This window comes from Pteronotus mesoamericanus, unplaced genomic scaffold (genome assembly GCF_021234165.1).
Source record: "Pteronotus mesoamericanus isolate MK-2021 breed Mesoamerican mustached bat unplaced genomic scaffold, CSHL_Meso_final contig_20, whole genome shotgun sequence".
Lineage (NCBI taxonomy): Eukaryota > Metazoa > Chordata > Mammalia > Chiroptera > Mormoopidae > Pteronotus > Pteronotus mesoamericanus.
Window position 1 is genome coordinate 73,587,655 of NW_026555085.1, and position 11,781 is coordinate 73,599,435.

The following is an 11,781-nucleotide window of genomic DNA, read 5'->3' on the forward strand; positions in this document are numbered from 1 at the left end:
CCTGCCTGTCTGTTTTTATCTCTATCCTTGCTTTTTCCCCACCTGCCTGCAATAGGTACAGACCTTCCCCCTCTTAAAAACATTTTGATGTGTTGTTCTGCTTGTTTACCATTCTGCTTTTCTAAAAGAATGGCTGTATTTTTTTCTTCTTTTTTACTCTATATTTCTTTTCGAACCCTGTATTGTCTTACTTATTTACTCTAAGCCTATTCTGCCTTGGTTCATTCATAGTGAGTAGGCTGTGATTTTTTTCTGCCCTCCCCCCCCAAATTAGCTCACTGGGCTCGTAGAAGGTTTGTATTGAATCAGATTTGGGTTCCATTTTTGGCACATGTTGCTTACTATACTAGCTGTGTTTTTATTAACTTTGAGAAAGTTAATCTCTTTTCCCAGTTTCCCCATCCTTAAAATGTAGATAATGCCCTGAAGGGCTCTTGTTAGATGTATAAGTAATTAATAGTATTACTACTGATTTTCTACAATAAAACTTGCTCTGTTGGTTTTAGAAGTTCTGGGACCTTTTTTCTCTTCCTATCTTCCTAAACATTCTCCATTTCTTCTAAACACTTCTTTTTTTCCTGTTGGCTTCTACTTAGTCATCCCCAGGTACTTGATCTTTCATCCTCTTTTATTTTCTTCTCCTCTTCTTTTTCTGTCCTTCCTCTCTGGGGGGATCTGTGCTTGTAGGATTTCTGTCTTCTACCTCTTATTATTTTTTAAAGTAAACTTTGCTTGAATTCTAATTCCATGCCTTTGAGAAACATCATTTAGGTCTTGCCTTATATTAATTGTGTTTAGCACCAAACATTTCTTTATTTTCTAAACTAGATACTGTTTTCAGCTTTTTAAATTTCCCACTCTTGCCTTTCTCATTCAAGACCATCATTATCTCATCCTTGAATTATGCTGTATTGCTATAAATATAAAATCCATGCATAGGTTGCCTTGTTCTCTGAGCTGCTGAAGATGATAAGGACATAGATAAGTGTGCTGAAGAGTTCATGGGTTCTCTCTGCAAAGTTTAGTACTGAGGGACCCATTGTGGAGTCAGCAGGAGGGGCCTGGCCATACAGTTCAACCAACTATGTTAGCTCCTCATCTGTAATCGACTTTTTTATAGTTCATACTATACATCTGCTGGGAATATATAAAGGTATTCCTGAGTCAATGTATAGGGGAAGTGGGATAAAAAATGAGAGGGGATCTTACACTGTTGGCCCTCTTTAGATGCCAGTCTTAGTAGGGACAAAATTTGGTCAGTGCAAGCCAAACTGGCAGAGATTAGCAGTCATGGGTAGCTATCTACTCTTAGGAACTCAGTCTTCTCCTCTTCATAGATCAGTATGTGATATGACAGGGGAAACAATGAATGAAAAGGAAGAACTGGGGATATTTTTAGGTACACTATGAATACAGAACTTGGAGAGGAAATCAGTGCCCAGACAGGATAGAGGAATGGCCTGTGGCTTCTGCACTGCATTCTATCCTGTGAACCACTTTGGTGTGCTCATTGTTAAAATGCTTTAATTGCCATTTTTCATTGCTCAGTCCATTCCCAAAGCTCTTAAAGGCAAAAGCACTCCCGATTGGCCATGCTTTACTTTTTGAACCTTATGTATACCACTTACTATTCAACTCAGAGTTTCTGTGTGATTTAGACTGGTCTCCTTTTTCTTTGTTTCTGCTAATGTTGTAACAATGTATTCTTCCCTCCATCCTCTCCTTTCCAGGTCTACAGGCCCCAGGGACTGACTGATAATGTTACATAGCTTCATCCAGGCTTTTTGTTTATCCTATATATGTATGTGTGTGTGTGTCTGTGTGTTTTCCTTCTTTCATTCTCTTCACTCTTTAGTACTTTTGAGCTCCGCCATCCATTATTATTATAATACTGGATTGTATCTGATCATATGTTGTTAATTTGATGTTGTGCTTATCTTGTCTTTTAGATTGTAAGCTCCTAAAGAGCAGGAACAGTGTCTTCATTTTATATTCTTTATGATGACAATTATTTCTTATATGGTCACTTAATCCCTATTAAATGAATGACTTTGAAACTTACGACAAACATAAGTTATATTTGAACTGGCTGGACTGAGGCGAGCAGTTAGCAGTGGTCTTAGCATCTACAACTTCTCTGGCTAGGTGAAGCGAAAAGAAGGTATGCCATTCGTACTTGAGGAGCCATTGTCGTAGAGTAGATTCTGTAAGTTTTTCATAGAATTAGCAAATGGTCAGTGAAGGCTTAGGGCCAGGACAAGGAACTCAGTCCTGTTTGCCACTTATGGCCCAATGTATTCAGGGAGAAAAAAAATGAAGGAAAAGAAGGAGAGGGGAGCTGTGGAAAAAAACACCATTTGTCTCAAGTGATTATAGTTTTATAGAAAAATTCGTACAACATCCAGTGCATGGGCTAGCTTGCTCTGATTCTGTTTGTTTTTCTTTCTGCTTTCCTGCTTTTCTCTTCCAAATTTATTTTATTGTATGGAAACTCCCTAGTGCAGGGACTGTATCTCTTCATCCAACATGGCTGTATAAAAATTTTGAACACAGTTAGTTTTTTAAAAATATTTTTTAAACTTATCTTTCTTGTTTGGTCTTTCAGCTTTTCACTAGTTCTGTGCAGATGAATCCCACAGATTACATCAATAATACAAAAGTAAGTTTTAATTCATGTTGCTCAGGACCCATAGCTATAAGAATCTGAAAACACTCCTCGTGAGTAGAGAGCAGTATCACTCCCAGTTAAAGGCATTTTATATTCTTACCTAATATGTGTGATCAAGATAGTAAAATTTTAGATGAAAAATCAGCTTTTGGTTATGGGGTGAATCATTGCTCAGTTTTACTGGCACTTGTACAATTAAGTACCAGTATGAAATCAGCCCTCAAAGTGCTGGCAGATTTTGTCATTAAACCTGGCATTGTCAGGTATGTCACTGAAATAAATTATTAAAATATTATTTATTTATGTTTTATGTGCTTGATTTTACGTTCTTATTCCTTCAGTAAATTTCTCAGTATTTTTATTTGAGAATTAGCTTGCACCCATATTCTTAAATAAGTATCTTCATTTTATTAGAATATAGTAAAAGTTCAGGGATTCGTACTAATTTTAGATAAGGCAAATTAAAACAAAGTATGGCTTTTAGACTTCTTTAAGTGATGGTTTTTGTTATTTTCTTAAAGGTACAGGAACTCCAGTTGGGATTAACACATGTTAACAAGTCTTTGAAACTGGTTTTTCATGAGTAATAAGGACAGTTTGAGGTTATTAGAGCAGACATTTAGAAATTATTGTTCTATTTTGTGCTATTTATTGTCTTGAAGAGGTATATACTCCATTTATCTTGTATTTATACCAAATTGTTTAGTAATCCCTATTTTTCATTGATTACAAAGGTAAATCAAGTCATCTGAAATTTGTACAAATTCTAGACTAGTAAAATCAAGTATTATAGTCTAAAAATGAACACACATCAAATAAATGAGTGATTACAGAGAGCGGGTGTAATTTTTCTCACTGTTGTCCTTTGTGAGGATAGCCTGACCAGATTTTTTACATTTTTAAAGTTATAGCCCTAGGTAACTTAATAGTTGAAAGAAGTTGCGAACTTTTTGAACCAGAAAGTTTACTATGCATTTAGTTTCAGCTGACTTATATTAGGGGTTGGCGTATTTTTTTTCTGTAAAGACCAGTTGATAAATATTTTTGTCTTTGCAGGCCATGTGTTCTCTGTCACATCTACTCAGCTCTGTGATTTTAGTGCAGAAGAAGCCATAGATAGTACTTAAAAGAACGAGTGTAGCTGTGCTCCAATAAAACTTTATCTGCAAAGGCAGTGAGCATGCTGTATTTAGCATGTGGACCATAGTTTGCCTAGGTTTATATTATAAGATTCTATGGACCACCTCAGCACTGTTTCATCACATATAATACTGAATATTAGACCTGAAGTTGAATGATCCCATAACAGGCATTTATTTAGTGAATGTGATATACTGTTATTTCTTGATTAGACTTTGAGTCATTCTTTATTCTTAGATCTCCTCCCTATTCCAAAAACCAGTAGCTTAAATATAGTTTTCAGAAATAGCTTTTAAACAGCAAATTGCATATTGCTTCAAAATGATATAGAGAAATTAAATTTGAGAATGACTTTTCATTATAGTTCTAGAATCTAGACTGTTTTCAAATAATTGGCATATCAGTTGTTATTCCCTTAATTAGGTACTACATGACATGGATTACAACACTTTTTCCTAGTAAATGGGTATACTTTATACTTCTCAATACAGAAATCTAGGTGGCCACTACTAATGAATAATAATTTGCATGGAAGCTGAACACTATTTGTTATCCTGGTTCTCATATGTTTTTTAGTGACAGCAGTGGCATCCTTGGAAAATACCTATTTTTTTTTAGGAAGTATACAAGTAAAAATGGTGGTATTGATTATTGTTTATTGTGAATGTTAAAAGAGAAATATTTTAATGTAAATTTTTGGAAAGGTATTAAGTTTTTACTACATCTTGGTATTTTCTCTGAATTCTAGAAACTTTACTGCTTTATTTTTTAATGAATATCAGGGGAATTACAGGAATTAATATGTTTATTACACCATATATACCTAACCAGCATGCAGATATCTGAGACTTAACAGCTATTTAGGAGAAATTGTGAACCTCTGCACCTCACTCTGAACATCGTTGAAAAGAGCACTGAAGAATTTAACAGCATTAGAGATTTAATTCACTTACAATCAGATATAAGAAGAGAAGCCACTGGTTGAAAGAAGCAATTTAAATGAGAGAAAAGAACTGAAGTAGCCACATAAAGGAAATGAAGAACCACGTTAACTTTGAGGCTTCCAAATATAGGAATAAATAGTTTTAGGATGCCACCATGTTATCCTCAGCTACTCTAAATATGCTCATTTACTCTGTGAATGAAGAGAAATGTCTTAATACATTTTTAATGAAAACTGTTTAAAATTAGTTTAAAGAATTACCTCTTAATTAGAAGCAATTTTTGACTTATTCCCATCCTTTATCCTTGACAAATTCTGTCTATTCTGTTCAAATGTCCCTTCCTTTTCATACTTACTTTCACTCTAGGTTAAGATATTTGTTTCATCCACTTAATGATAGCAATAGTTTTCTTAACCATTCTTGTTACCTCTACTCAAATCTCTTTCTCTAGTCCATCTTTCCTGATGCTTCTCCTTCCCATATATTTCAGATAATATACCAATATTCACAATATTCATGCACCAGTTTTTATGTTTTGCTATTTTCAGGAATATATAAAATATTAAAAAGTATTTTTATGTTATTTTTCTTTTAGTCTGAGAATAAAGGATTAGAAACTACCAAGAACAATGTAGTTCAGCCAGTTTCAGAAGAGGGAAGAAAATCTAAACCCAAAACAGGTAGGTATAAATGTGATACTAATTTCTATAGAATTTTAGAATTAAGAGTACTGCCCTGACAGCTTATTTGGAGTATCGACCCCATATGCCAAGTTTGTAGATTCAAGCTCCATTTGGGCACATACAAGAAGCAATCAGTTAATGCATAAAGTGGAACAGCAAATCGACGTCTCCGTTTCTCTCCGTCTCTCTCTACCATCAAATAGAATAAAATTAGGAGTCCTACGTAGAAACTAATGCATGCCAATGAAATTCTTGACATACTTAATAATTGAACACAGAATGTGCTGGTCACAGTTCTATGCATAATGTGTCAAGATTCTGACATACAGAGAAGATCGAATTGGTGAGGTAATAGTTTTTAAAATTGGAGTTGTGTTTTTTTTTTCTATTTTAACTTTAGGAGAACAGAAAAAACCTTCATTTCATTTTTTTAAAAGATTTTATTTATTTTTTAGAGAGGAGGAAGGAAGGGAGAAAGAGAGGGGGAGTAACATTCATTGCTTGCCTCTCACACGCCCCCAACTGGGGAGCTGTACCTGCAATCCAGGCATGTGTCCTGACCAGAATTGAACCTTCGACCTTTTGGTTCACAGGCCTGTGCAGAGTCCACTGAGCCACACCTGCCAGGGCAACCCTCATTTCTTAATTGTTGAATAAAATACTAACTTTTCTGACTTGAACATTTTTTAGTTTACTGACAAATACCTGATTTCTTGTTTTGCTGGGTTAGTGATTGCATATGTGCACATCTGTTTCCGTTTATTCTTCCTGTCATCTTGAACTATGTTCAAGTTGGTAATAAAAGAGCTATTTTCTAATTTTTATTATAGATAAACAGCTTATCCAGTACACTGCCTTTCCACTTCTTGCATTCCTTGATGGGAACCCTGCCTCTACTGTTGAACAGGGAAGCACAGCATCATCAGAAGTTATGTCCTCTGTAGATAAACCCATAGAAGTTGATGAGCTTCTGGATAGCAGCCTGGAACCAGAGCCAACCCAAAGTAAGCTTGTTCGTCTGGAACCATTGACAGAAGCCGAAGCTAGTGAAGCGACACTGTTCTATTTATGTGAACTTGCTCCTGCACCTCTTGATAGTGATATGCCACTTTTAGATAGCTAAATTTCCAAGAAGTGGACTCTACATGTATATATTCATCAAAATGATGAACTATTTATTTTAAAGTATTATTTGGTACCTTTTTTTGTAAAATGCTTTTTTTTTGTTGTTTAATTGGATACTGTGGAATCAAAAGCACCTTTTGCTTTTCTCACTAACCACACACACTTGCAGAGCTTTCAGATGTTACTCAGCTATGTAGGTACACAAGATTTAATGCACATTATTGGCATATCTTTAAGTTGGATTCAGATGGGCATTTTTCTCCAGTTGTAGTAAATTTGAATTATTTTTTATATATGTGCCCATTAACCCCAGTTAAACTTCTGTTTTACTTGTTTGATGCTGTCTGTCTGCATTGAGTGTAGTCACTAAAATTAATGGTAGAACTACTAAAGCTTTCTCTGTTCCAGTTACTTTTGACTAAATATTTTTCACTTGGCTTATTTCTAAAACTGGGAACATAAAGTGCCTGTACCTTGTAAAACTTCATTTGTCTCTCCTGGTTCAGAGAAGTTCATTCATGTTCAACAGGAAAGGCAAAGTATACATACATGAGTGCTTGCTGTCTGATATGGTTCCAGTTCTGTACACATAGAAGGGGATGGGATGGCGTCAGCCCAGTCCACCTAGTTGGGCTAGTTTTAAGTACAAGTTTTTTGGTTTGTTTTTTTGAACCATAATATTTAGTAAAATAAATATAATGAATGTTGCATACTAGTGTCTGATATGTGTTGTTTTTGGAGGTGACACTCACATGAGTTACACTATGGTCTTCGTGCCTCATCTCAAAGATAGCCTGTGTATTGCAGTAAGGGATGAGTGTAAAGTCTCTAAACTTAATGTGTTTTATATTTCTTTGTTCAAAAATTATAGTGGCTTTCTTACTATTTTTATAATAAATAACTGAGAGAAGTATGCCTCTCATTGTTCCCAATCAGTAAAGAACATTATCCCTAGATAAGGGCTTACATTTTTGTTCTTAGAAAAGATAAGAGTCAAATCACTTCCCCCTCTTTGGAACAGGTGCTCAGAGGATTATTGAGACTTAATGCAAGACAGGGCCACTTTTTTCTTTTATCACTTAAAGATTCAAGCAGGGTGCTGGAAGCAATATGGTCAATATCTGAATATTTTATAGGGCTACTTGATGAGGAATTACAGAGATGGCTTCCCTATTGGCCATACTCTGTTTCTTGTTACTTTCGAATTTCTCTATGATGTAAAAATTCAAAGTAAAGCCTAGCACAGAGGGATAGTAAACCCTTTCTTAGCATATCCTCAAGTACTTGGCTCATACACTAGGATCTTGGTGAACTAATTAAAGACCTAAGAACAGTTTTCTGCCTATGCATTTCACAGAGGTTTTCAGGTGAAAAGAGTTGAGAAACTGAGAGGAAACATAACTTCAGAGATGTTTTCTTTTTCTCTCCCCTTCCTCTTTGTGGGATAGGATCAAATTTCTTCTCCCTAGGGACATGCTGGAGCTTTGAAAATGATTTTGAAAACTTTTATACACGTAGTAATTTTAAGTTGGCATTTGAAGATTTTTTCATCTTATGTTTGGTAATTCAAATGAATTTAGGATACTAATAACTACTATTTAAAAAAATAATTAGGTTTTTCTTTTAAATCTAACTAAACGAATCTAAATACCATAGTGATTTCATACACATCATCATTCATTTCACTCCCCCAAAGAATTTTACCATTTTTGTTATGCACAGAAGCCATGCGTTAAAAGTATTGTCACACTTCTCTACAACTAAATTTGAAATTGTTTTCTGTACCCTTAAAATTCTAAGCCTTAAAAACGTCTCCAATTATAAATAAATGATCAAAACATTATGAATCTATGTGGCAGAGACTGTTAACTGGTTGCCAAACCATTTCCTCTTCCAGTCGTGCAGTTAGATTATTTACACCTTTGTAAATCACAGTAGCTATATAACTGAGTTCTGATCAATCAAGAGAGATGTGATGACTAGAACTTCCAGGTTTGGTGTGTGAAAACCTCCTCCATGCAATCTTCTTTGCCCTTTACCCCTCCACTAACTTGATGCGGAGGACTATGTGGCTCCCAAGTATACACTCAAGAAGGAAGAAATGTAGCTTCTGGGATCACAGCTTAGAGGAGAGCTACCCATCATGTAGGCCCATAAAGTCTGAAATGGAAAATCAGTTGTAAGTTCTGGTAAGGGGGCACAAACTTTCGTTCTTTCTCCCTCCAAATTTTCTTGGTTTGACCTGTTAGAGTTTTAGTGTTCACTAATATAGAGTCCAAATTTTGAAGTGAACTATTTTTAAACAAATTTTTTTTTTTACCAGAAATACATCTTTTAGTGGGATGAATAGGTTTTGGGGTTTTCCCCCCCTATTTTTTAAAATTTGGAGGAGAATAATATCCGTATAGTAAGAACATCAATTTTATTCCTATTGTTTACTCTATAGATGTAAATTTCTAAGGAACTTACTTTATAACACAAAAATTAGATGAGAATGGACAGATATTTTAAGTGTTGTCACTCAGTTCTTTCAACAACTTCAGAATTATATACCAGAATTCACTATTATGAAGTTTTTTTAAATGATTTTATTAGCTGGTGACTTAATTAAATCATCTTTTAATTTCGTTGAGAGGAAAAGACTAGAAAACATCAGAATTAAAAAAAGGATTTTTTTTTTTTTTGGTTTAAGTCATTTTTAAAAATAAAAGTGTGGTTGGTATGTATTTTAGCTGTATCATATGGTGATTCAGTATTTTGATAAATTTACACTGTGATCACCTAATTCCAGTGATCTTTTACCGTGTTAACTTATCACAATATTATTGACTATATTCCCTTTCACCTTTTTCATCCATTCTCTTATCCCCTCCCCCCAGGTAACCACCCTTTTGGTGTGTTTTTATGAGTCTGTTTATGTGTAATTGTTTCTGCTTTTTTAGAGATTTTATCCAAGTGCCTTGGTAAGATTCAGAATGAATGCAACATCTATCAGTTTTGTCTCATGTGAAAAAAATAATTGTTAAGGGGATAAAGCCTTGTACAGGGGCATATTTTCAGCAGATCAACTCTAGGAAAGAACACACATGGAAATTGAAGATCTGGGAACTGATTGTTTTAAAAATAATTTAGCTTCTGTTTACTAGAAAAAGTTTCTGCGTACTATTTGGAAAACAGGTATCACCATGTGAAGACAGTTAATTCAGAGGCTACCCCCCATCTCTATCCCGCCTCCAACTTTCTCCTGCTTCCAAGAGAACAGGAGGTAGCTTGTGACTTAGAGCTAAATGTCCTTCTTAGGGTGTCACTACAGCAGTTCCTCAAATGCCATTTTGTTCAGTGTGGTTTCACTATAATAGGGAAGTCTTCCCAGCTGGGGCCCCTGTAGAGAGTTTGCATGTTCTCTCCATGAATGTGTGGGTTTTCTCCAGGACTCCAGTTTCCTCTCACATCCCAAAGATGTACATGTGAGGTGAATCACCCAGTCTAAATTGTCCCAGTCGAGTGTGTCAGTGTGTGTGAGGGTGCCCTGCAATGTGTCCTGTCCAGGTTTGGCTCCCATCTTGTGCCCTGAGTTGCTGGGATAGCCGCCTGCCCCTGGCAGCCTGAACTGGAATAAGCGGACTGTAAATCATTTTCTTTACTACCCTTTCCTGAATGTATAGAACATGTTTATTTCAGTATTTGATATTGCAAGTGCTTTGGGTATTTATAAGATTGGTGGTATTTTTGTGACCAGAAATATGCTGGAAGAACTCAACTATTATTTTTATCAATTAGCCAAATGGAAAAGTTCTGTTACATGTCATTTTGCTTCAGGCCAGCTTCTAAAAACCTATGGACATTGAGGACTTACTCTGTTTCATATACATGGTATACCCAGGAGTTGAGAGGCTGAAGTGTGAGAAGAAAGGTCTGTAGAATGGGAAAATGACCAAATGACAGTCATTATGATGAACATACAGACTGCTACATTTAAGAATTAGCACCTAGACTTTTGTTTCAGGCATACATGAAATTTTGAGAACACGTTGCATATCAGGCCTTTAAAGCAGATCAACACATTTTAAGGAGTTGGCAAGACTACAATACAAATAAGCTAGACCTTGATAGTTTTGAGGAATACTGGCTTGATATCTTGTGTCCTCAATTGGGTGTTACCTGATGCTTTTTCCGTGATTAGACCGGGGTTATGGGTTTGGGAAAGACCACAGAGGTGAAGTGCTATTTTCAGCATACAAGGGGGGACCCGCCCAAAAATGGAATTATCTTCTGGAGGGTGGGCCCACTATAGTACAGGGCTTCCCTGCTAGTGTTCTAGGAACTCATCTGTAGCAGGTGAGAGGCTGCATTCAGCTTCAGTGAAGTGTTTTTGAAGACTCTCCAGTGTGTTTGCCCATTCTGTGATAGGTGATCTATAAGCACCCCTGCCCACACTGTGCTATCAGCAGTTTTTGACCGAAAACATGACCCCCATGCCCTGACCTCTGTATTCACCCGATCTCACCTCAGCAACTCTTTTTGTTTCCCTGATTAAAAAAGTCCTACAGGAGAAACATTTTGCTAATGTGGAAGAGGTGAAACAAAAAATGGTAGAAGCACTAAAAGGCATCAAAATCAACAAGTTCAGAAACTGTTTTAAGCAATGAAAAAAAAAAGCCAATATGTGTATTGCATCAAATGGAAAGTACTTTGAAGGTGACTGAAGTTTAAACATTTAAGAATATACAACTCAAATTCCAGTTTTTTTGGCGTCCCCCTCGTGTATCAAAGGTACATGCTATCAACCTGACTTTTCACTGTTAACCTTGACTTAGTACTGATTGGAATGTCAAAAGGAACATATCCATGAGCCCAAAGGTTCCACAGTACCTCCCACGCTGTTTCAAAAACCCATGCGGCCCATGCATCACTGCCTTACAGGCATCAGTCTTACGTGTCTGTATCTGCCAGCGACGGATTTTGGACTTGTCAGCCCTGTAACTGGTAAGCCATTGCCAATGTATATCCTGTTGGTTCTAATACGTGAACTAAAAAATGAACAGAAACTCTATGCTCTGTGTTAGAAAATCAAGGGTTAAGGAATGGAACAGCTTTTGCTCAATAAATGGGGATGCATTTCGGATTTCACAGGACAGTACTAAAAGGTTTATTAACACTGGCCAAATACAAGTCGAACATAGGACAGCAAGACATAATTGAGATATTTAGGGTCTTTAAA

General features: G+C 36.0%; 1 protein-coding gene across 2 annotated transcripts in view; it reads left to right on the forward strand.

Moving 5' to 3' along the window:
* Window positions 1-7,257, forward strand: part of HSF2 (heat shock transcription factor 2) — a 32,543-nt gene extending 25,286 nt beyond the window's left edge. Inside the window, exons 11-13 of one of the 2 annotated variants that reach the window (XM_054569889.1) lie at window positions 2,606-2,659; window positions 5,348-5,432; window positions 6,266-7,257. In XM_054569889.1, coding sequence (XP_054425864.1) covers window positions 2,606-2,659; window positions 5,348-5,432; window positions 6,266-6,558 — 432 coding nt within the window. In that variant the 3' untranslated portion in view covers window positions 6,559-7,257. The remainder of the gene's footprint in view (window positions 1-2,605; window positions 2,660-5,347; window positions 5,433-6,265) is intronic. The other variant, XM_054569890.1, reaches the window with a different exon arrangement.
* The last annotated feature ends 4,524 nt before the right edge of the window (window positions 7,258-11,781 follow it).